Below are 25433 nucleotides of genomic sequence, written 5' to 3' on the forward strand. Positions count from 1 at the left end.
ATTAGAATGTGCTTCCCAAGTTCCTTATTTTGATTTTATGAGTTTGATCAAACAAAAATTTTCATTATGGGACTTATAGACATATGATACAAATGACTGATATGACTTTTATGTAGCAAGTATATTTTATATACTTGTCATTAAGTTGTAGTTTCTATTTTATTTGTTTCTTTGTTGGCTGGTTGGTTTTTGTTTATTTGTTTGTTTTCCAGAAAGAACAAGCTCAGTTTCTCATGTCTTTCTTGTTAAGTAACAAATTCCCTGATTTTAATAATGCTGAACCCCGATTTTAATAACCCTGAACTTTGAAAATTGGCTTGAAGGAAGAGGGGAGTATATCTGATCTCTCAATGGAACATCTTAGAAGACTGCAGTGAAGAAAGTCTTGATAAAAATAGAAAGGTATTTTGCTCCTTCTTCAGGTACTCTCTGAGAAACAACTGAATAGGCCCTCTTTTAATTAACCAGTTAAAACAAACAAAAAACAAAAAACAAATGCACATGTGCTGTTTCTGCTTTTTTAATCACCACCTGGCTTCTAGCTCCTTAAGGTATTTATTAAACCAATATTAGTTATGTTACCGAATTTTGGGAAACAGTGATACTGATCTCCTAGCTCACAGAAAACAGCAATTTAAACTTATTCTTTGCATCCCTTTTGCAAAACCAGCTGGTAATCTGTGAGGTGGCTTTCCAATAAACTTACTGTTGCACTGTTCTTGTTTTTGAAAGGCTTTGCAAACAGGACTTCAGATGTTTAAAAATAATGTGTTTGGTGATTTTGTTGTTGTTGTCATTCATGTGTCCCCTCTCAGCTTCTTGTACACCCCTGGCCTCCTCATTGACACAGCAGCATGAGAAGCAGAAAAATCCTTTACTCCTGTGCAAGCACTGCACAGCAACAACTAAAACATCGATGTGTTATCAACAATATTTTCATCACACATGCAAAACACAGCACCACGTGAGCTACTATGAAGACAACAAATTATTTCAGCCATAACCGGTACACAAGAATAGACATGCTACGTTGAAGTACTTTTTATTTGTTAGTATTTTAAAAAGACCAGGGAATGTGTCAGTTATGGAAATAAAAAGCATTGAATCCATAGAATTTGTGTCTCCTTCCCTCAGTGATGTTATCTCTGAGATCTTTTGTCTCTCCATTGATAGAATCATGAAAACGTTTTTGTGCTGCTGTCTTAGAGAAGGAATCCTGCAGCTCCAGCAGTGCTGTTGGGCGCTGAAGAACCTCAAAGCCAGGGATCCATTCAGGCAGTGCTGTCTCTGTTTGCCTCTCTGGTCTCCATGCAGTCTGACTTGCTTCTTGGTACCAGAGGTTGTGCAATTCAATTCTTCTTTCCTCGCTGTTTACATCCTGTGGTAAGACTGGTTTATTTAGGCTGACTGGGTTTTCCCATACTGTATGTTGGTCCAAACGTTTGGGCTTGATATCTTCACAGGAAAGGCAATGTGCGCGTTTTGGAAGGGATTCAAGTTCAGACATTCCTGAAAACTGCCTCTTGTACAATGCTTCTGTTTGCCACGCGTCAGCGATTTTCTGAAATTCGTTTATTGGCAGCCCTGTATCCAGATAATGATCTTTCTGGTAACACAGGCAAGGCAGTTGGGCCTGCTCCTGGCAGGAGCCCTCTTCTTGCAGAATAGATTCATGGGGACGTCGTCCTTGAAGTAAACGTGCATTGCGCCCTTCAAGAGGTCTCACTTGTGAGAGACTAGACAGAAAGGTTTCTTTCTAATGGAGGAAGGAAAAGAATTAACACTGTAATTAGCAGGGATTGAGGCAACCATTTTCTGGGACGAGTGAAATTTACTCAGTTACGTGTCTATCTTTACTGCCCCACATTGTGGAAAGTGAGGGAAGCATTATTCCTAGGAACTTGGAGTACTGTGCCAGGTGTGAGAACTTTGTCACTCGTGGCCACTACTTTGCTCTGACAGTATGCAAAACAGGCTGGCAAAGGGAATCAGTCCATCAGTCCAGACAGTCATTACTGTCCTGCCATACGGAGAGATTAGAGCTGGTCTGTATGCTTTGGAAAAGACAAAATATTCTGCTCCATCCCTATTAGCTTAGGGATATAGTTTAGTGGGGACTGTTAGCATTAGGTCAGAGGTTGGACTCGATGATCTTGAGGTCTCTTCCAACCTAGAAATTCTGTGATTCTGTGATTCTGTGATATGCACAAGATGCAAATGGATATAATTAGATTGTGCTGTCTTTTTTCCTTTTTTTTTTTTTTTTTTTTTCTTTTTTTTTTCTTTTTCTTTTTTTCTTTTTTTCTTTCTGTAAGCATCTGTTTTCCAATTTGTGGTCTCCTAAATAATGTGATAGTATAAACAGTGACTATAATGGGCCTGGCTAAGAGCAAAGTCAGCACCCTGAACTTTAGAAGATCCAACTTCCAGCTGTTCAAAGAATTAGTGGACGAGATCCCATAGGACACAGTCTTCAGGCTTCTGATTCTTCACAGGCTTCAGATACCAGTGCAGAGACAAAGCTACATTGTATAGGGACTGTTCATACAAAGTATGTTTGAGTCCTGTACCCAAAGAGTGGGCTTCAGCAATTACTGTGCTGAACAATCAGAATTTTTGATATTTAATGTACGTATCTTTTAAGTGGGATAATGATGCTCAGATAAATTAGCATGGCCTCTACTGATCACACTTTGGAAGCCAGAGGGCAATAAAACTGCTCTGTTTTGAATTAATGTAAGCCGCTAGTTTGGATTTTCATTTCCAGAGACAAGCTGTTGAAGGTGTTCTTTGAAGTTTTCATTGTCACAAAGCAAAACATTTGTTTCTTTATCATGCTGGAGAAAAAGCCAGACAACTTTTCCGATTCAGTTATCAAAGACTTGTAAATACCATTTCAAAAGGGATTTAATTTATTGGAATTAAAAAAAATAATAATAATAATAAAAAGCACAACAATTTGGGGACTTTTTATCCAGGGCAATTTTTTGACTATAAACAAAGAAAATGATAGCATCTTACTTTGGTTGCCCTGCTTTTCATATATTTGTGCAATCACATATGAAGGCATTAGAGACAAAGAAGTTTGAACCTGCAAGCGCTGTTAAGTGAGCAGTGCTGTGAAAAGGTGAGCAGGAATGTGTTTTACATGCAAAATTGCTTAGTTGGTAACAATCAATTATAACTGTGTATGTACTCAGCATGACAATGTGCAGGTGTCACTGAAAGGGCTTAAGCCATTAGAGGTAATGATGCATTAGCAAAAAGCAAAACAAGTTGATTTGCTATTCCTACCTACCATGTTATGCTTTGTTTGCAAGGGTAGCATTTAATAAAATAGTATTTTTTGACTTTCTAAGAGGCCACATTGAATATCAAAGTTTTTGAAGACAATGAACATGGAGTTTCCATATCTATGTTCATGCCTATGTTCTTAAAAGTAAATAGTTGCAATGAAACAGAATTTGGCAAATTTACTGATGCATCCTAAGGGAAAAAAAAGCAAACCACTCACATAAATGGAGAAGGATGAATCACAAGAACTCTGCCAAACTTAAGCTGGTATAGTTAGTAAGGACATAGGAGTCTGCAATGATACTAGGCCACTTATCAAATAAAGCAATAAAGACAATAAGCTGATGTGGAGCTGTGCTGATTAACACCAGCTAAACGTCTAGCCAGTATGTTTCAGTCTCTGCAGTACTGCATGGTTCATAAGAGCTGCCAACTCATTTTATGGAGAATATTACTTCTACTTTCCAAGGCAAAAGGTCCTTTGAATTGCTGTCATGAGTTGGTGGCAGCTTTAAATGATAAGATAAAAAAATATTCAGATGATCATTGTAACCTACCCCCAGCACCTCATACCCTGAACAAATCACTAATCCATTACATAAGTTCTGTAAAGCAGCTCTGTCAGGAGTCATTTAGTATACTGAACTTTACCCTTTCTCTTAGAATGATTCTTGCCTTGCATTTAAGTATTATTAAAGGGAAGGCTTAATTCTTTTAGTTGAATCTGGAAATATTCTTGTCAATGTTACTGTGGTGAAAGCATCTGAGTTTTAGTAAAGACAGTACTTACAAGTTCCACGTCTGTACCTAGTTCTCCAGTTAGTCTGCCAACTGCTTTCATGTAATAGTCATCCAGTACAAGGGGATTCATAGGGCCTCTTCCTTAATGGAGACATATTTTATTATCACATATTTTTATTAGTTAGGAAAATGAAAATTAGTGCTCAGCCCCCCTGAAAAATCTCAGATAATTTACAGATTTTGAGACCTTTGTTACTAAATGACTTTTTTTTTTTAATTTTTTTTTTTTTTTTTAGAAAGAATTAAAGGGTGACATCTTGTGGTCTTTCCAAGTAAATGGAAAGGAAAGGAAAGGAAAGGAAAGGAAAGGAAAGGAAAGGAAAGGAAAGGAAAGGAAAGGAAAGGAAAGGAAAGGAAAGGAAAGGAAAGGAAAGGAAAGGAAAGGAAAGGAAAGGAAAGGAAAGGAAAGGAAAACAATTGCTTACCTGTGAAGTTGCGACTGTATGTTGTGATCCCCTGAGCCCTTTCAGTGTTTTGTAGCATGTTGGTTGTTCTTGGAGAGAGGTTATGTTCTAGCTCTTTAAAAGTGGAATTAGGGGCTACCATCTTTGGTGGATAAGGGTAGTATATTTGACCCTTTTCTTCAGCAAATTTAGGAAGCTGAAGGATAAGAAGAAACAGGTAAGGCATAAACCAAATAAATAAAATAACAATGTTCTAAAGGTTTAAAATATCCCTTCCATAGTATGCTAAATTAGCGTATTAGAAAATGCTAATAAAAATCTTCAGTACAGTATTTCTACTCAAATAGGAAGATTTAACAGGCACATAATTCAGTTGAATTCATTTCAAAGAACTTGGAATCAACTTAGGCATGGTAGCCACACCAAGGCAGAACATTACATGCTATATAAAGTTTCTTTTGCAGTCACAATAACAGCCTGAAAATGGACTGCCACTTTGATTTTCCCCTGCCACATCCATAAGATTGTCTGTCTCCAAAGGCTGTATCTTTCTTTGTTTACCACTGTCTTTTGCTACATTCTTCACGGCTTTTATCTGTCATCAAACTTCAGGCTATGTCCCCCTAGGAAGAGAACAGCTGTTTAACAACTGTTTAGGCTGAAGAACAGTAGAAACCCAATCATTCATGACCAGTTTCACTCTTGTGTTTCATGGATCAGCCTAGTCTCCATCATTACAGCTGTGGAAAGCAAGGTTAGAGTCAGTGACCATTCACAATCTGTTTCCTTCAGAACATGGAAATAGAGACACCAGCCTGTCAGTATGCTGGCAGGACTTGTGGAGAGGTAAGAAGGAGCAAAAATCTGTTGCTGCTCAAATCCATTTATTTCTAGGGCTGGAGAGTGTAATCTGGGTTTCTTTAGCAACACCTCCCCCCATATGCTGTATGAATTACCTACTTGGAAGTATGTGTATTGTCCTGGCCAGTGCAAAGCTTTCTTCAGGGAGTCAGGGGGAATGCTGACAACCTCATGCCTGTATGGATTACCTGAAGGGGATATATTTAACATGTTCTAATGTAACACCATTGATCAGAATGACAGATGTATCTGCATATCAAGCTGTAGACGTATTATGCTCAGTTTATAGACAGCTGTGCTGGTGGAAGAGGTTCTTTCTGGAGCTGCTGCTGCTGTCTTTTCTACCTTGGGAGACTTACCTCATAGATCTGCAGACAGAACTCATCTTCACTCTGTAGTACAAAATCAGCAGAGCTAAATCAGATCAGATTAACTATTTAGGCAGCCTACGTTAACCCTCCTGCCTTGCTGGAAGTCTTCACATGAGCATCTGCACCACCAGATAGTTGTCTCAGGCAGAGGGGATGGTGACAAGTTGCTGAAGGCTGGATCTTATACCCCTGCTAGAGCTGACTGACACATGCCCGTGACCAATTCTAGGAGCTCCGGATTAATTCACACACCAGCAGATTCTTACTGCATTTTCTGTGCATGATTTTTACAAACAACAACAGCAAACAGTAAGATCAATAAAGTTTCATGAATTGTTGAAGCTGGTTTTGTACTCATAATGTCACCTTCAGCAGAATAACAGAAATCTTCCAGGTGTCTGATAAAAATGAAACTGCAGAGTATGCTTGCAAGAGCTTTGTTTCTCACCCTGGCTCTGTAATTGACTACATAATAATTACTCTGAGTTTTGTAGAAGCAAGATGTAGAAAGGGAAAAATAAATAAATAAAATTTAAACATAACCTTGCTGTGAAAAATTTTAAACACAACTTTCCAGTGGTAAAAGTCACCCACATGTGATCTGTGTCATCTGTTCTTAACCAGAAGTTTCTCCTTCAGTCAGTGAGGAGTGGAGCATCCTGATCAAATAAAGTGAAGTTGTTTTTGGAGTGCCAGCAGTAGCTGCCCCCTTATCTTGTAATTCCGAACCTGCTAAGCTTTGCTGGAAATAGAGCTTGGCCTCCAATGATCCTTCTGTTGTGCAAAAATAGGCTTTGTAGTTGCTATAAACCCACCTCCCCACATGTGATTAGTGTTTCTTACATTGAAAAATGATCACTGAAAAGTGACTAAAAATGACTGCTCCTGACATTATATGCTCTGTGGAGAGATACTTTGTTTGGATAGACAAATACCTCACAAAAAAAAGGCTCACATATCCAATTATATACATAATTGTACAGTACTGGCAGTGACTGGGAATGGCAGCTCATTAGTGCAAATTAACCTACTACTTAACATTATCAGCTTTTATAGTACTGAAGAGCTTCTTAGACACGCCAGTGTATGCTTCTTCTATTCCACAGTTTTGCCAAACCCCTTCTGAGGAGCAGTGCCATGGCACTGAGAGGTGCTGGCTTTCTGCTGTCCCAAATTCCCTGAGCCTGTGTGGCCAACAGCTGCTAAAGACTGCTCATCAGTTCATGCAGGTGATCAGCAGAGCCATACAGAATGAAGTACCTGTCAGAATCCCAATGCAGCAGACTGTCCCCAATGAAAAGCACAATTTTTCATCTGATGCATTATGTAAGCCACTCCCAGGACAAAATTCTGCTGGGGTTAAAAACTAACATGTCACAATGGCTTACATGCTGTTCTGTAAAAAATCAGTTACTATGTGATTCTAGACCTTGTTCCACCACCTGTATGGTGATAAAATATTTTAAATCATTCAGCACTTCTTTCAGGGGTAACTTTTTGTCCTCAGCAAAGGTGTGGCAGACATGGCGTTTGCCCAGAATTTGTTAATTTTTGATCCCTCTTAAGGCATTTTTTTCCTTTCCCCACCACTCCCTCAGACTGTGAAGAATCATTTCCCTGCCAGAAGGTATCAGATACACTGAATGATACATATTTACGGAGAATACCATTTAAGAGCTTTAAGAACACTGCTGACTTCTGAAGCTACAAGGTCTTTGTATGAGACAGACATTAATTCATCACTCTCAGTGCTGAGGTATCTCCCTTGGAGAATGCAACCATCAGCATGAAGAGCTCCAATTTAAGCCAAGATGCGTAGCTTGGTCACTAATATTCTCAGATCCTAGCTGCATGGAGCTTCATTAGAAAGGAGTCACAAGACTTAAGCAGAATTTCTAAATAATATTCAAGAATAAACGATAAATCATCAGAGAATAGATGATAAATCCTCAGAGAGCAGTCTTACTTTTGGTCTTCCTTAGAACAACCACATCATAAGGCTTGCTAGGGATATTGGGGTGGAAAGGCTGATGATTGCTTGCATCGATCCCGGTGTCTCGATCCTCAGGTGATCTGAAGTTTGGGAACATGGCATACCTAGAGATGTGTGTCTGGTAGGGATGAGAGATGGGAAACGGCAGGCACAGCGGTCTTGGATTGGTTTCAGTTGTCAGGAGGATGAACAGAAAGAAAGAAAATTTCCTTATTTCACATTTCCTTATTTCACATTTCACAGAGCTTTAGCATTAAATATAACACTTCGCAAGAACTGGGAGAGAATTAAGAAGCAGAAAGGTGATGTCTTTTTTTTAAAATCCCATTTGGCTTGTACCCTACAATGAATTTACAATGATCACTCCCTTGCCTGCTCCTGTATTGTCTGCTTACGTGAAAGAGAATCGTTAGATTTACATTTGCAACTTGCATAACTGCATACCCAGGCCACCAACACTCCCCAGTCGAAGGTGCAGTGGCTATGCCTCTCAGACATGTCCAACAGTGACGTGGGTCTGTTGGTTATAGCAATTTTTACCTGATGCTTAACAACAGATCCAGTTGAACAGGAGAAAGGATGCCTCTGTCAGACCCCAAATGCAAGTAAAAATGTTTGCTTCTATCATTATAGCCTTCCTGTTAGCTACAATTACTATGAATAAGTCTTTCAGAGCAACACAATTGCTGTGAGTCTATCACAAACCATATTGGATATCATCATATTCAGGGATTTACTCTGCCCTTGATGGAATGCAGGGCAGGATTGTGCTTCAGAGAGAGGTGCCCACTCCAGAAATCATAAATAACTGAAGAATTGATGAGAAATCTTTCCAGGGGAAATTTATTTCCTGTAGACTCCAAAAACGACAGAGGTGAAAGGGGGAAGTAAAGCAAGATTGTCATGAGGAACAGTGTGAAAAGAGATGGTGGTGGTGGTGGGAATAACGAGTGAAGAAACCCCATCACAACAGAAGCAGTCTTATCTGCCATTTGGACTAGGACTAGGACTATTGGGATATTTGTGTATAAAAAGGTATTTATTTGTGAGAGGAAGAAGGATAAAGCTAAACTGGAGAGTTTTGTGGGGCACTGAGAACCAGGACTTCACAGAGAGTTCTGAGGTTGCTGTAGCTATCCTTTTCAGCTTTCAGTTTTCCATAACAGCCTAATTAAAAAAAAACAACAACAACAACAACAAAAAAAAAATAAAAAAATAAAATAACAGGAATCTTCTGAGGCAAATGAACGGCTTCTGACAAAAATTAGAGGTTTAAATGAAGTTTATTCCAGTAAGAGTAATCCACCCCTTTTGGATTCTTCTAAATTCTACCACAACTGCATGTAGCAGCTTACTGAGAGCAAATGCCTTTCCCGAGTTGCTGCTGAAAGCAAAGTTTTGACCTTACGTAGGAGCCAAGTTCATCCATTCCTGAGCCTGTCCATCATGAGGTAATAAGTTTTCTTACCAAGCTGAGCTCTTCCTAGGCTTCCCTCCCACAAATCTGCTTTATACATACATTAGATTTGCATTCTTTCATTCACGTTGGGTAAAGAGGCCATGAACAACACAGCCAAGGAAACCCAATTAGCCCATAGGCAAGTCAGCAAGATCAGTATTTGTTAGGAGAGTGGGTGTGCTGGGCAAACACTGCTAACTTGCTAAACCTATCATTATATGCTTCATTTGAGAGAGAGCTTTTTGCCTAGTAGCTTTTTGCTGCTGCTTACTGCCAAGGAACATACACAGTGCAATTATGGCTATAAGAGAAAGGTCTTGTCTTTTTATTTCATTAAGGAAGTAATAAGGTACAATAAAGGTGAAATCTACTTACTTAGCCAAACTGCTTGGTGGCTTATGAAGCCTGTATTAGGGAAGAAAAAGAGTGAGTTACTTGAAATGGTCCACTTTCATTTGTACCTCTCACACTTTATCTGAATCAGTGCAATCAATATACATTAGGGACAAATCAATGTGTAAGCAGTGCAGACAATATTCTTACTGGTATCACTCAATCCACGAGAAATGTTTGGTGTTGCTAGGTGCCAAAGGCTGAAACAGTGCCTGGAACAAGTGGTATGTAGAATGTCTTCTCAAAAGGAGTGAGGGAAAAAATCTAGCCTCTTACACTTCTGTGTAATAAACTCTATATTAATTAACAACTGCACGTGTTATTAGTAAAAATAAATCAGTAATGCAAAACAGAAAACGTATCCTATTCATACTTGCAGGGAAAGTACTTATTAATTCCATGATAATAAATTATTTATATTTTACAATGGAGACTGATTTTATGCTTCAAATGAATTTTTAAAAAGCAATCAAAAGAAAACACTAAATTTAAAGGGCAAGAATTTCATCACTGAGGCTAGCTAAGAGTCTCTTGGTGATTGTTCCAAGGCAGAAAAATGTCTAAGATTAAGAAAAAAAAAATACTTTGCTTAATGGTTCTGTGTGGTATAATGAAGGAAAAAAAAAAAAGACAATTTTATTACTGATCTTATCATCTAGTAAAAAATCTAAGTGGATCACCTGGAGCTCTGAAATCCTCAGGTTTTTCATGAGGAAGCCTAAATTACCTGGTCTTGCCTGAAAAGGTCTTTATATGGGTAGGAGAAGTTGTCTAATGATAATCTTAAGCTTTACTTTTTGTATGGTGTTCATGTTTCTTGATTCTACAGGCCATATACCAAAATCTTCATATTGCCAAAACCCTTCATATTTCCCAGTGAGGAGAGAGATGTCCAGGAATCATTCCTAAGCAGGAGGCGATGATAACTTCAGAGCTCCCGCTGTGCCATTTGAGGACAGAGCTGTGTGGGACGTTAATGTGCTCCATGAAGACTGCTTTATTTCAGCCTTAGTAGTTCCTTGGGAGACTTTTCCTCCCACAGCTCGAGACTACCCAGTCACCTGGTTAATGACATAGCCATGGCATGGGAGCTGCACCCAAACTCTGTTCAAGTCATCCGTGTCTCAAGAGCTACAACTTGGCTCCTCCATCATTAATCTAGCCTCCATAAAAATAGATACTGCACAAAGAGAAAATATGCTCCCTTGCCTAAAGAAGTTCAGTACAATCCTATGCTAATTTCTTTCCACACTGAAATGGTTCTTTTGAAGATAAACTTTCATGTGCCAGATAATTTTGTTCATATGCTGTCCCGATACACTAAGCAGTATTCATGCATTTCATTGTGAAGTCTATGTGATCACCATGAAGTGCTACATCTCCCAAATTACCATGCCAACATAACTCATGCCTCAACTGAGCTAAGCAAAAGATCTGCTTCCCTTTTAGTGTGTGATGCTAACAGCATTTAAACATTACATGTTGGATTTTGACAACCATTTGTATACTGTTATAATCATCTGGGACTCTGATTCAAACTTTGTCTTGAAAAATGAAAGCTTTTACAGAAATAGCCACACTTACAGAAAAAAAATCTTTAGATGCTTTTTCCATAGATACTTCTAATTGGTTTTCCATTTCTACAGTTAGAACAGAAATTGCTCAGAGACATGGAGGAAAATTCTCAGTATTTATTCTCCCTTCACATTATGTTACCGTGTGCATTGTTAAATTCTTCATTGCATTCATTGGACATATTCCTGATACAAATATGCAAGTGTAAGGAGAATAAGCCTCCTTTGTGCTGTATCGTGGCAGAACTGCTTAAATACCTTTGTAGATCACTTCTCATTATAACACAAGGCAGCAATAAAATAAGGATAACTATGCATTTTCATGACTGCTGTGATTCAGAGAAGCTTTGTGAGCTCAGGTTGTAACAGCCAGCAAAGCTTTATATTTTCAAAGGTATCTGGTTATTTAGAGTGTCCCTTACATTTTTAAAACTCAAACTGCATTATTGGTCCTGAAGCCACTTAGAATGGATGGAACTATAGAAAGGTCAAGCTCCAACAGGAAAGGAAGAAAGCAGTAGTAATTTTTCCAGACTTGGGTCTGAGATGCTTTCAGTGAACTTCTGGTAGACTGGAGTCTGCCAGTGTTACACAAGACACAGCTGCTCAGTAATCATTATCTCCCCCTTTGTGTTCAGTCCACAAAGAATATGGAGTCCGTCACTTCTTGAAAAGAAGTCAGGCTCAAGCTGGAGGGACTTATGGTGCCAGTTTAGAAAGCTCCAGAATAGGTCCAGGGAGTGGTCCTGTAGGACACTGTCCCATTTCCCTAGCAATGAGAGCACTTTGGGCACCTTGAGCTGCAGGTCAGGGAACCACCAGGGCTCAGGGAGCCGGGGCAAAAGCAGAGGAATGGAAGTGATATGTGGCATGATATGCATGATTTACAGATTAAAACCTATGTGGAGAAAACCCAGTGGAGAAAAACTATTCTGTAGTGCTGCTGAATGCACCCAAAACTTTGTTGGTGTGACTTGTCTTTGGAAGGAAAGTGTAAATGCACTGGCCTGATGCAGTGTGTGTGTGTGTTGCTAAGATTCTAGCAATGGCTCAAGGATGTTTTTCAAGGCCTTTCAGGATTTTTATGGTCTTGTTTGATGTGAACGTGAGGACTCATAACAGCTTTAGATGGAAGTAGGCAGCTACTTTTCTGCAGTACATTTGACAGAGAGGGCACATGTAGCCCACTGCTAATGCACTTGCGAAAGTACATCTGTGCAAACCAAGTGATTCATTCTAATGCAGGACTGCACAAGGATATGCAGGGTGCATATTTAAGGCAAAAGCATAGTTGTCTCATGAAGGTGTACAGAGTTACTGCAAATGTCTGGTAATTCATTTCCCGCAAAAGACAGTAATGGCTCAGAGGAGCCCTCACAGGCTATAAGGTAAATAAACTGAGTATTAACAGCTCCCAGGTAGACCTGCAGAGCAGCACTCAGTGGGCATTTTTCAGGAAAGGTTCCATGTGGCTGTCACCGCTTAATAGTCTCTGACAGCAGGAAGAATATTTTCTCTGAAAGACCTTGAACTATGAACATGACAGATGTATTTGGTGTATGTTTCACTTTTCATTTTAAAGGATACACTCTTTCCTTCAATTCAAAGGTCTCTAAAAGACAGAGAAAATATAACCTTAAAGAAAAATATGTTTAAACCAGAACAAAACATCAACCATAATATATTTTAGAGACCCAGCATGTTTCAGATGAAGATGTGAGTGCAAAATAATGGAGAAAGTTCATCGGTGTGCTAATGATCAAACATTCAGTGTCCAAGGTTGTGTACTTCTGAGTATGTGTTGGGGGCAGAGTCTAACCTATGCTTATATAAAACCTCCTTGTTTCTTATATAGCCAGTGCAAGGCCATATAGTTACAGCAGTTCCTGGTTACTTCCTCTTACTGAATCAAATCCCCAGAAGTGTCCCATGTCCTCTCCTGAGTATGTGGATATTCCATTCTGGTAGGCAACTGGCATAAGGAAAACTCTTGCTGTGAAGCGAACAGATCTCAGAGCATCCTTTACCAAGATGCATTTCAGGTTGAGCAGCCTAGGAATTACTGAAAACACTCCTACCCTATGCGAAGAACAGTTTTAAATTTTACTCCACAATCTGCCTGAGCTTCTGCTGTTTCATGGATACAAATAGACATGTCATGTAACAGGACAATTATTTGACTAGTAAGTCACAGTAGGCCAAATTGTTTTCTGGTATTCCACTGCATTTGATGCAGTTTTCCTGGGGATGGATTATGAAAAAGAATCAACCAGTTTTGCTATGCAACATAAAAGAAGCAAACATTCATGTAAGTGGCCAGTGTTAAAGGAAGAGTGAGCCTGTTTCTGCATCTGTTGTACATCTCAAACTTGAGGTGTATGCACAATTTCAAAAGGGCATGGGCCAGTTCTTGTCACTAAGTGCTTGGGAGATATGCAGGAAGAAACTTGCAAGGAAACTTGCTACTTCCTTGTAGCTTGTAATCAAATTATGCAAAAGCAGCACAGCTCTAACGTGCATGGCTGGTGAAAGGCCATATGCTATCCCAGTATGAAGGAGTCTTGGCCTCTGCACTCTTGGAGGTAAACAAATTCATCTCTTCTTGTCCGGCTTACTGTAATGAGGTAGTAAAAAGAAAAGCCTGCGAAGAGCAGTGGACTACAAAGAGCAGGGTGGGAGGTTTCCTTGTGTAGCTTCTGTGGCTTGTTTACAATTAGCTCTCCTGCTTTTCTGGAGTGTGTTGAGTCTACACAAAATGGGGAGCAGGTACCTCACATGCAGGAGGGCTAAATGGAGACTGGTGGGGGTCAAAAAATACCCCTCACAGCCCTATAAAGATAATTGAAAAAATAATCACAGAAATATTCTCAGGTTTCTAATGTGCTGTAGCTATTAATGCTGACATGAGAGGTGTAGCTTCGTTCATTTCCTGCATTTGAAGAATTTACATTTAAACTTTAAATTACTTTAAATTAATTGCAGTAGTTTGAGCAATGTTAAATGTTTTGCTGGTGCCATCAAGTGGCAAAACGTTGGATTGCAGAAGTGCAGCCCCATCCAAATTCACTCAATCTTTCTCTTAAGCAGTAGCAGTGAGAAAAACAATCCTTGCCAACCCTCCTCCTTAAATGCATCTCTCTCTATATATACACCAGAAAAATGGACTGAAATACACATGGTGTCATGGTTACTGCAGTTACTTCAATTTAATCTAGATTCTAAGTAGCAGAAAGGACCGTATTTTTGAGTATTACAAGTTGATAAATATGGAAAATCTGTAAAACAGATTCAGAGACCCTTGTTGAAGAGATACCAAACTGAAGGGGCACAATGCCATATTCTGAATTTCCTTTCTAGCTGTGTTTGCTGTTGTTTGTTATTTATTAGCTTATCCCTTTTTTACAGAATACGTTCCTTCAGATTTCATATATCATATGTGCACTTCATATCACGTATGCATAGTATCACCAGAGTGGAATGAATTTTCAGTTTGCTGATAAATTCACTAAATTCACAATCTGGGTAGCACACCGTTTAAACTTACAGATCGTCATTCATACGCACATCACTTTTTTTCAGCAGGGTGACATCATAGTACTGCTCAATGGGAAGGCCTCTGTGCAAAGAGAAAATGCAAATGTAGAACACTTATGCTTTATATGCTCATATACTTATATTCTCATAACAATTCAAATCGATGTGTATGTTTTTGTCTTGATTTTTCAGGTAATTCTTAATACCCAACTCATAGGTGCTACCCATGTGGAAATCTGTTCACAGTTTCAACATCTAAATTATGCAGGGCTGGATTTTGAGAGGTGTCAAGCACCTGTGCCTGAATCTGAAGTTTCTGAGTATGCTGAGTACTTCCATCTGTGAAAGCTTGGCCCTTATAGCTCCAAACCATGCACACCTAACACTCAATAGGAGCTGTGGGAACTGTTTTCACTGTAAGTGGCATCAACCCTATTATATTCTGAACTCCTAGAGGAAGAACCAAAGATATGCTGTGTGCCTGTCTCACAGAGAAACAGAGTTGCAGCTGCAAGAGTGTAGATTTGTGTATTGTCTCGAGGAACTGTACTCCCTTGTATCTAGAGAGTTTGTTTTATAGGTCTAGAAAGGATTATTTAGGTTACAAGCAGGCTTAACATTATAAGGGCCAATGAGCCAAACTTATCGTTGTCCTTTTCAAAGAGGTTACCAGGTAAGGCTGAGGGGCTGACTCAAGCAAGGGCCAGCTGGTTATGTTAGATCTCTGGGCAGAGACTGTGGATTAGGGTCAGAGCTGGGATTTGTTTTTTAACTGACAAGCTGATGAACTGAATTTGAGGCTGGGCCTCATAGGGTGTCTGTTGACATTTTTCCCTGATAACTGCAATAGTAATTCAGCTTATCTGGGCAAACAGAGACATCTGGTCTAAGGTTAAGGTTGAGGTCAGGAAAAGAGAAAGAAGGAGCTAAACTCAAGTGCAATTTGGGACCAGAGAAGCTCGTGTGTGTGTGTATAGGCAGAAAGCACTGGGATAGGGTTTGACCCGGCAGGGAAGAGTGGGGAATATGACTTGGTGTGCAAGGTGCCATATGTACTGACTGTGTATCAACCCTAAACTGGTGGGCACTCCACATGCCAGGTGAAATCAAAGCTTCAGGCCTCCAATGGGCCCATGGCCAATGAGAACTGCTATTGTCTCCAGTAAAACTTCTCTCTGCAAGGTTCATGTTTGGTGTTCAGACCTCAGTCAAGAACAGGGCCTGGACAGAGCAAGGCTGATGGAGGCAGACAGGCCTGGAACTCAGCTGGGCTTGGGCGGTGGCTGTCTAGTGGGTGCAGAGCTAGGAATGGTGAGAGACACACTGCTGAGCTGGGCCTGACTGGATCATGTGTGGCTGAGTGACAGTTTCCTGAAAAAAGTAGCAGCAAAAGAGCATCCAGAAAGCTGACACGACAGTGGAGCTGTTAGAGAGGAAACCGTTTGTGCTAAGAGGCCAAGAAAAGGAGCCCTGGCTCAGAAAGCACACCCCAGATCTGTTCCCCTCATCTGTTGTCTGATGAAGACAGATCTTGGCTTTTACAACAGCTTTCTAAAAAAGCTGTGTGCCTACTTTTCATTTTTTATGCCTATGGGATTTGTGGATGCCGAGCATTCATGTAAATTAGGCCAGTAGTGACATTTTAAAGGCCAGGAAGGGTGTTTGGGACAACAGCCAACAGTAAATCATTACCAAATGATGGGAAAAAAATAAATGAAGTGTGGAGATTTGGAATTTTAAGTGTTTCAACAAAATGCTCTGTGGAGATTTGTGGGTACCAATATGTTCACGCATTAATATTTCAGGCATTGTAAAAAGGGTAGAAGCTTAAATTGCTCCATTTCTAGAATGCAGATATTTGCCCGTCTCAGCCTAAATTGCTGTCTAACCCGATACGTGTCTATTGCTATTCTTGCTAAAATCTCTTCACTTAAACATTTTGATTGTATTTGTCTAACTTACCTTGGACAAGGGTCAACAGCACTACCAAAATGGTAATGTCCTCTAACAACTGTGCATGGAGACTTGGCCTTTGCCCTCTGGTCTTCTGGCAATACAGGTAGTGCAGTTCCCCCATGCACACTTTGTATTCCCCCAGGAAGCTTGCAGCAGCAAAGGGATTCCCTGAACTTTTTATATCTGAAAGAAAGAATTCCCCCAAACACCCTTTAACAGCAGCAAAGGTGATGGTTGCTTGAAGTCTTTTAAACAGTGAAAATTTGGCTTAATTTTCTTGGCTCTGAGTTACTCAGCCTTATTCTGGATGATGCTATTTTGGTGAACTGGCACTAGGAGAAGTAGAACAGTGACTGTCAATTCTTTAATGAAGGTTGAATCAAGTCTATTATGTTTTGATCAGTGAGAGAAGAAAGAAGCTTTTACATGCAGCATGTGCATCTCACAATATAAATCTTAGCTGCCTGCACACAAATACCTGCATTGTTCCTTCAGTAAATACTACTGAGTGGCATATGGATGGTGAACATATACAACGTCACAGATGGGTGAACATATACAGTGTCACAGGTGGAAGCTTTAGAATCTAATTTCCACTGATTTCATGAATTTGTTATTTGTGCCTTCGAAAACCTTCTCTAGACCAGTCTCTAGAGAGGGGTGAGAAATGTTATTTTTTAGCCCTGAAATGGTCAAGCAGTTGGACTCAATGATTTTTGTAGGTCCCTTCCAACAGATCTAAACCTATTCTATTCTATTCATGTAAAGTTGGTAGCTCTAATTCACACTGAATGATAGCTGTATCAGGTACTTCACATGTAGTGAAATGAATTTGCTAGTGGAAAAGTACATGCATTACAGTTTCATATACCTGTGTCATTTGAAATCAAGGAGTTGAACATGTTTAGGTGCATGATCACCTCACATGTTTTTGGTTAAAAGAGTTTTAAAGAGCAGCACCAAACTCACAGAAAATTTGAAGCTTCATTTTCGTTTGGACTGCAGCAGTTTCCCTGCCAGGGGTACAGATAGGCTCTTTTATTAAAGAGATAAGAGCAAAAATAAGTGTTATAAATTTGACTTAGTTGTGCAGAATTTTCTGAAAACACTGTGAAGGAGCTAATGAACTGCTGTGATATGTGATAGGCATGGTCACCCTCAGGATCTTTTATTCATGCGCCGTATTCATTTCTATGAAACCAGAGAGCATGATGTTTATGTTACTGGGTTGGGAACTAGCAGCCAGATCTGTCTCTTGTCAGTGTTTCCATCATGCATAACCCTGATTCTTGTATGTAGCTAGGCCTCATCTGTGCTACCTCCTTTTGCTGATACTAGGTATTTCTTTACTGATGAGTGAAGCATCTGGACATGGTTGCAGACCAGTAGGAGAGCATTTGTTGACTGGTGCAGCCACTGCTCTGCTATCACAGCACTGGACTTGGTGAAACACACAGATATCCCAGCTTGCTCCCAGCTAGCTTGGACTTCTCTGCCATGAGAGATGATGATGTATGAGATACGGACACAGTGCTGCTGTATGGTGGTTTGTTCTCTGTGGTTGCTTGGCAGTACAGTGCCATCCTGTCATTTAGTTTCTTCTTCAGGCATCAGGACCTCTCCGCTGCCACCTGATGCTGTTCCTTTATCCATTCTACCATGATGCAAGGGGTAATACATTTGTATTGTAAAGTGAACGAAAATAAAAATTTGTACATTTGTACTTCATTTGTATTGTAGGATGAACAAAAATAAAAATCTGGTGTTCTGAGGTTTATCAGAAGGCTTAAGTTTCTGAAGAAACACAAGCATCCGTTTTTAAAATTCTTTCTAAATCCTCATTTTCCCTTTATTAATGTAGGTAGACAGATACCATATCATTTGCATGGATATGGTATTTGTATTCATTAAGTGGACTCACGCTGGAAACATTAATAGATCATTCCTGTTGTTTGCTATCTCCAGGTTACTAGGTAGCATAACAACCACTCTCCCTTAGGCAGTAAGGAAAAACACTGCACACACAGATTTCTGGGGCTGATCACCCATTCAGTCCAAACAGGACTCTATTAAGCTTAAAATGTTTCCAAGTCTCATTCTCACACACACACACACAAAAAAAAAAAAAAAAAAAAAAAAAAAAAAAGCTGATATTGATCAAGTGATATTAAAGATGATTGCTTCTGTCCAGAGAATATCAAATGAGGTCTCAGGTAGACAGAGTTTTAAAGAGTACATCGTGAACTTCAGAGTCTCAGCAACATAGTCAATGACTTATTAAGATTTTCCATTTCTGAATTCCATGACTCTAGATTTATTCTGAATGCTGAAAGCTGACTTCTAAATTTTTATCTTTTTTGTTCTGACCAAAAAAAAAAAAAAAAAAAAAAAAGAGGAAAAGGAAAAGAATAAAATGTCTTAGACTGTGAGCTTGTGAAGGGCTCCAGTAACTGCTTTGATCAGTACGTGAGGCCAATGATTCTGAGAGTGTGTTGCTGACAGCTTCCAGAAGGTCTGTGGAAAGTGTGTTTGTACAGGGAGAGGTTTAGGGCCTGATCCTATATGAGTTCACATGGGATGCATTCACACTGTCATTTTCATTTGGATCAGGAATACACTTTTGACATTAATTTTCCAGTGGTTGGTACCCTGCAGTGCTTTGGCTTGGAGTACGTGAACTGGGTTCCTTCTGGATGAAGTTAACTGCAAGACATGCTCCAGAAATGCAGTGGGAGCGTATTACAGCATTTAGTCCCTGGAATCACACTAGAGGTAATCTGAAGTAGAAAGCACATGAAATGCATTTTGTTCTGGACCTCAGGCCTCCAACACCAACTCTTTGACTCTACAGGTCTTCTGTACTCTGCTGTACCTGCCAGCATAGATGTAGTGACTGAGTAACATATTGATTTGGGATTCAGTGCATTGGAGGGAGGGTGAGAGTGGAAAAAGAAGAACCTTGTGTTATTTACTGTTGTCCAACTAACATACAAATAACTACATACATTGTCTTAGTATATCAACCTGAATCTGATTGTCTAATCACAGTGAAAAATCCTTGGGATACCTTTAATGTATATATATAAACTTATAGGGCTTTACGAATACATGTATGTACCCCTGGTTATGCTGAGGGCTGTTTATTAGTGCAAATCTTTGTGACAAATATTGTAATCCAAGATGATAATGTAATAAAATTCATGGATACAGTATTTTTAGTAGCTGACAGCAACTGTATTCTATTTATTTATGTGCTTATCACTATGTGACTAGAAAAAAATGCACCATTTAAAAATGCGTATGACATTCTAAGACATGCAGGCACCTTTTCAGATATAAATTGGTGAGTTCACTGGAGCATGGATTTACTTTAGCAGAAAAGTGTAGCTCACTCTCTGTGTTACCATACAGATTTTCCTGTTCAGAAAGAAATAACCTGTCTGTGCTTGTTACTTGTTTGTTGTATTGCTACTAAAATAGTAGCAATATGAAAGATGTTTGCTAATGTGTTAGGATCCTAATGATGCAGACAATTCTGAGCTTATATTTTCCTTTTGAATGGTACCCTATGTAGCCAACGTGAATCTTTCCTGTACATTCACTGAAACTGGGCCTAACATTCAGCAGACTTAGATGGAAATTCACCCAGACTCCTGTAATACAAGACCTAAAACAACAAAAGCTGACTCAGGGAAGATACATAAGTGGGAGGCCTCAAGATAGTTTGACAGGCATGATAATTCAATATCACAATACTCTGTCTGGAATTCAGATGTTGGATATGAGATAACAGAAATAACAGAAGTTAGCAGTAGTAGTAAAACAGAAGGCTGTAGGTAAGATGAAAAACCAGAATTGAGTTTTCTAGCAACAGGGATAAAAATCTCACATCAAAGAACACTGATGGACTTACGTCTAACTCTTGAATGTTGTGTATATAAAAAATAGAAATTTAGATTAAAAAAAAAAAAAAAATTGGCATGAGTACTGAACAACTAGAGGTTCAGATTTCCAGAACTTTAAAAGTTGCAGGAATTCTGCCATATACTGACCCCTAGCTAACACTTTGACTGGTCCTGTAAAACACAATAATACATTGATTCTTGAAACTTTCTTATTGCATGTTAATAACTACCAAAGCAAAAAGCAGGCTTCCTGTCATTAAATTTTAATTTTAAAGTTTTATCTCAGTTATTCTAGGCCAACTTGCAATCTAGAAAAAAAGGTTTGAAACAGGAGTAGATCAAAGTGTAACGTGATAAATGTTGGTGATCATTTTGTGAAATATGCACATTTTTTCTGAATTAGTAATGCAATATACATATTGTCTTTATTCTTTATGAAAATTATTTCAAGAGATTTTTGAGCCTTACAGCATAATATATTTCATCAGTCCTCTTTTCACTTGTAATCAACTTATTTCCCAGGGAACTGACAGACTATTGCACAACGTTATAATGAAAAGAAAAAATATATCATGCCATAAAAACATAACGTTTAGAAAAATGCTTTCTGGTAACAGTAATTAGATATCAAATACTTTTAATGAAATAATTTTTCTTTGTGAGCTCTGTTCTTACCTGTCTTGTGAGACAGTTAGACGTGAAGGAATTTGAAGTGGAGTTAGTATCTCATTGGACTCAAAGGTTCTTGATAGGTTTTCAGTTTCTTTAATTTCCCTGTGGTAGCGGGGCTGGTCATGCATCATCATGTTTTGTATTTGAGGGTCTAGGAGAAAGTAGAGGGATAAAATACCAAATCAGCAAAATTTTTTCAGTGCATCTGGATCCCAAATAAGAAACACAGATGAGTTCTGCCTAATTCTGGCAAGTGTAGACTGGAAACAATGGTTGTTTTTACTATAGCTACTGGTCTTTTGTACCAGGTTACAGAATAAAACAAAACCAAGAGAGAGATTAAAGAGGTATGATACTGTTGTTTTGTGTTACCGATGAGTAGGAGTTAGGAAAAAAACCTTACAAATAATGACTTAAGAAAGTTTGGACTTGCACTCAGAAAGTCTCATTTGTGATCATTTGGATATTTTCCAGTCCCACTCTAAAGGGTGATACTGCTTCACAGAGATTTTTTTCCTAGTTTTCTTGATTTTTGTCTTTCTAGCTCTGTGCTGAGGAGTGCTCTAGTCTTCCTTTCACTTGTATTTCAACACTGGTGGCTCTGATTACCTCTTTGTGAGGAAAGGTGCTATACCAGGTCAGCACAAATATCCTGCCAGGTTCAGTGTTCTGCCATCTATAACCCCATGCAGGTGTTTGTATCTGAACAAGTTGCCTGTATTCTGAGTTGCTCAGGTGTGCAAGAGAAAAGCACTGGGACTTGCCCTTTCCACTTGTTGAAACTCTGGTTCACAGCACTGGGAGTCTTCTGTCAAAAAACACCAGGAACTTCTTAAATAAATTATATGTGAAGATACACTACTGTTTCCTCTTCCTCTAACAGGAAAGCATTCCCCTGCATCTATTTCCTGCTTTTTATGGCAGAATCCTAGGTTTTCTAGAAGCACTGTCCCTATATGACATACCCAGTAGGGTAATAAGTTTTAGTAAAATTTTATGGGTACGAAGGGAAGCACTGCCTTCACTCTGCTCTCCACAAGCAGTGACAAAGCTCCTTTTGACTCATGACCAATGGCTCATCACGTGGAGAAGGCTGAGAGGCCTTTGTTCTACCTCCATATATTTTGACTTGTACCTTCAATCAACTTGCTCTGCATTTTATAGTCTGCTAGTATATGTAGCTTAGTCAGCTTAGCTTAGTCTGCTTGGATATGTAGCTTACAATGGCAACAGGAGTCTGAGGAGAGACTCACGGAGAAAGGAGCAACATAAATTCATCTCACTGGTACATGTTTGTGATCCTGACTTTGGCCAAGTTTTGACAAATTGGATATTTTCATTAAGCTCTCTTCAGGAATATGCCAGTGAAATGCAAAAGATTTCACTTCCACTTACTAAAACAGGAAACAAATTCGAAAATATTTGAAGCTGTTCTTCTAGGATGCCTGGGCATTTGGGCCAGATGTGTCGTAAGAAAAAAAAGCCACTATAGTATGTTCAAGTGAAAAAAATAAAATTAATTCTTTCATGCTGGCAGTTTCTAGAGTGTTGGGTGGTCTACTATAGAATCTCATGCTGATTACTCAAGTTCAAGAACTACTGTCTTGCAACGAGTTTATTCAGATTTGTTGATTCACAATCTTCATGTGCACAAAAAAACAGAAGCCAAACTTTCCTTCCAGCATAACTGCTATAGTTCTGTAAGTCCTGAGTCCACAGTTTTCAGAGCCTACCTGAATTTCCTCTCTATCCAGCTTTACTAACCTTTGTTAGTAAACAGTAAAAAGTGTGTTCCTGGCTTACAGAATTTCAGGTGACGCATATGACTGGTAGCTCTTACGTCCCTGCCTGTTGTATATGTAGGGAGCTGCCACAATTCTCAGCTTCTTTCTCTGGAGCTCCATGACAGTAGCTGTCTGCTGAGGCAGGGGTCCATGCCCCAGTTTTACTTCATCAGTCTCCTGGCACTTCAACCATTGTCTGTAGAACCAGATTCTGATCTCATTGCATTCAGCTCCAAAATGTACTTACACCCACCTGCAGTTTGACCCATTATACCAACACCAGCCACACTGAGAAGCCCCAGTCAGTAATAAAGCCCTCATCAATAGGGTTCTGCACCTATACACCTCATGTCCTTGCAGTGACACTTGTCCAATGACACCACCTAAATCCCCAAACCCGCCTTCAGCTCCAGAAACATAGTTCATTGTACATAGAGCATTTCCATGTGGCTGGGTTGGGAATCAGAATTTCACAGCCCTTGACAACTACTGTGAGCAGCAGGATTCAGACCAATGACTGAGGAGGTATCCTTATGCCTGGAAACACTTCTCTCTAGACACAGTCCAATGTCTGTGGAAGACCCCCATTCTCTGTCCAGTTTTGTTCCCTGGGAAACTGGCTCAACTCTTCTGCAGGAGAAACCTAGTTTTTTATAGCTCAGTGAGGCCATTCAGGCTAGACAGCTGGCAATAAGTAGGGGAGAGTAACTCTAGGAGAGGGATGATGGAATAATAAGCCAGATGGAGCCAGTTAGTGGCAGGACCAAAATCCCAAGTCCTTCCTGATCTAGGGGAAATTACTCACATAGGTTAGCTCCAAAGGAAATCACTAGTTTCCAGGATGATGTCTTTCCAAAGCAGGAAACACAATCCTTCATATTTCAGCCCCAGAGCTTTCAGAAATCTGTGGTTAAGACAATAAATTATCTCACTGTGAGCCTTTTGGTTAGGAAAAACTTCCAATGGGGGAAGGCAAGAATATACAGAAAAACTATAATGTCCTGAGGAATCCTGCATATATAAAATTTAATTTCTGAATGTAATAAACTTTTAAATGCAGTGTTTACCAAATGCCAGAGAGATTTTATTCCAAAGCAGGGGACAACATTTGGGGATTAGCCCCTCTATTCCCAAGCTTTACTGCCTGCCTGTCTTCTGCAGAACAGGTTACAGAATCACAGAATCACACAGAATTTTCTAGGTTGGAAGAGACCTCAAGGTCATCGAGTCCAACCTCCAACCTAACGCTAACAGCCCTCCACTAAACCATATCCCTAAGCTCTACATCTAAACGTCTTTTGAAGACTTCCAAGGATGGTGACTCCACCACTTCCCTGGGCAGCCCGTTCCAGCGCCTCACAACCCTTTCAGCGAAGAAGTTAATCAGGTTAATCAGAAACAACATAGAGCAAAATGACAAACTGAGCCTACCTTCTTGTTCAGTGCAGCACACTGTGAGTATGCATAGGCTGGGGTTCTGGTACTATTTGACATCACAGTGAGAGAATGCTAGGGATCTTCTAGGGTGATACACAGAATGAGGCAGCTGGTGATGTTAGCAAGGCGTTACCTACAGCATGAAGGAGGAAGATGTTACAGCATGCTTGGGGACATGGGTCTGAGACTCAAGTAGCTGATGGTTTGCTTCACCTGTTTAACCCAGTGGGCAGTTGAGCACCACCCAGTTGCTCAATCACTCTCCCCAGGTGGGATGGGAGAGAGAATCAGAAAGGTAACAGTGCAAGACCTCATGGTTTGAGATAAAGACAGTTTACTAGGTAAAGCAAAAGCCCAGAAGCCATGTGTGCAAGCAAAGAAAAGCAAGAAATCCATTCGCTGCTTCCCACCAGCAGGCAGGTGTTCAGCTGCTCCCAGGAAAGCAGGGCCCATCACACGTAATGGTTTCTTGGGAAGACAAACACCATCACTCTGAACTCCACCCCCCCCCCCGTTCCTCCAGCAACTAAGATGTTGGTGTTCTCACTGCTAGTTTCATCAAAAATTCAAAACACAGCATCATACAAGCCTCCATGAAGAAAATTAACTCTATCCCAGCCAAAATCATGACATACCTTTCCTGAATAAAGCAGTAAAAGCACGGACCAAACCAAAAAATATAGCCAGTTCACTACAGAAATTCTGACCATGTCAAATATAATTGGGAGGAACTGAGTGAAGTCATGGGGGTGTTACTGAATTCTTCACAAACTGGCTGAGACTAGAACATTTCCAACAAGACAGACAGCACAACATCAGGGCTTCTGTGAACTGCAACTTCTTATTTCCATTCTCAGAGATAGCAATATTCTTTGCTTATGTTTTGTGCATGTGTGTGTAGGGGGATTCACAACATCCTTCAAAATAGTTGGACCTGGCACCGGTGGAATTTGGATTCTGGTTAGTTGGTTTGCTGGATGTTTCTGCCTACATGT

The 25433-nt window shown here is 39.7% G+C and overlaps 1 protein-coding gene across 1 annotated transcript; it reads right to left on the minus strand.

Moving 5' to 3' along the window:
• Window positions 1-1052: 1052 nt before the first annotated feature.
• On the minus strand, window positions 1053-24604 carry SPMIP4 (sperm microtubule inner protein 4). Its single transcript, XM_084508635.1, has 11 exons — window positions 24433-24604; window positions 23807-23905; window positions 21221-21368; window positions 16647-16823; window positions 14695-14766; window positions 9559-9588; window positions 7698-7882; window positions 5460-5548; window positions 4521-4695; window positions 4085-4176; window positions 1053-1756 (listed from the first exon to the last, which is right to left on the minus strand). Exons 2-11 carry the CDS (start codon window positions 23877-23879, stop codon window positions 1079-1081), a joined length of 1719 nt encoding a protein of 572 aa, XP_084364761.1. The 5' UTR covers window positions 23880-23905; window positions 24433-24604; the 3' UTR covers window positions 1053-1078.
• Window positions 24605-25433: the final 829 nt, after the last annotated feature.

The sequence above is a fragment of the Aythya ferina genome (assembly GCF_964211825.1).
Source record: "Aythya ferina genome assembly, chromosome: 2".
NCBI lineage: Eukaryota > Metazoa > Chordata > Aves > Anseriformes > Anatidae > Aythya > Aythya ferina.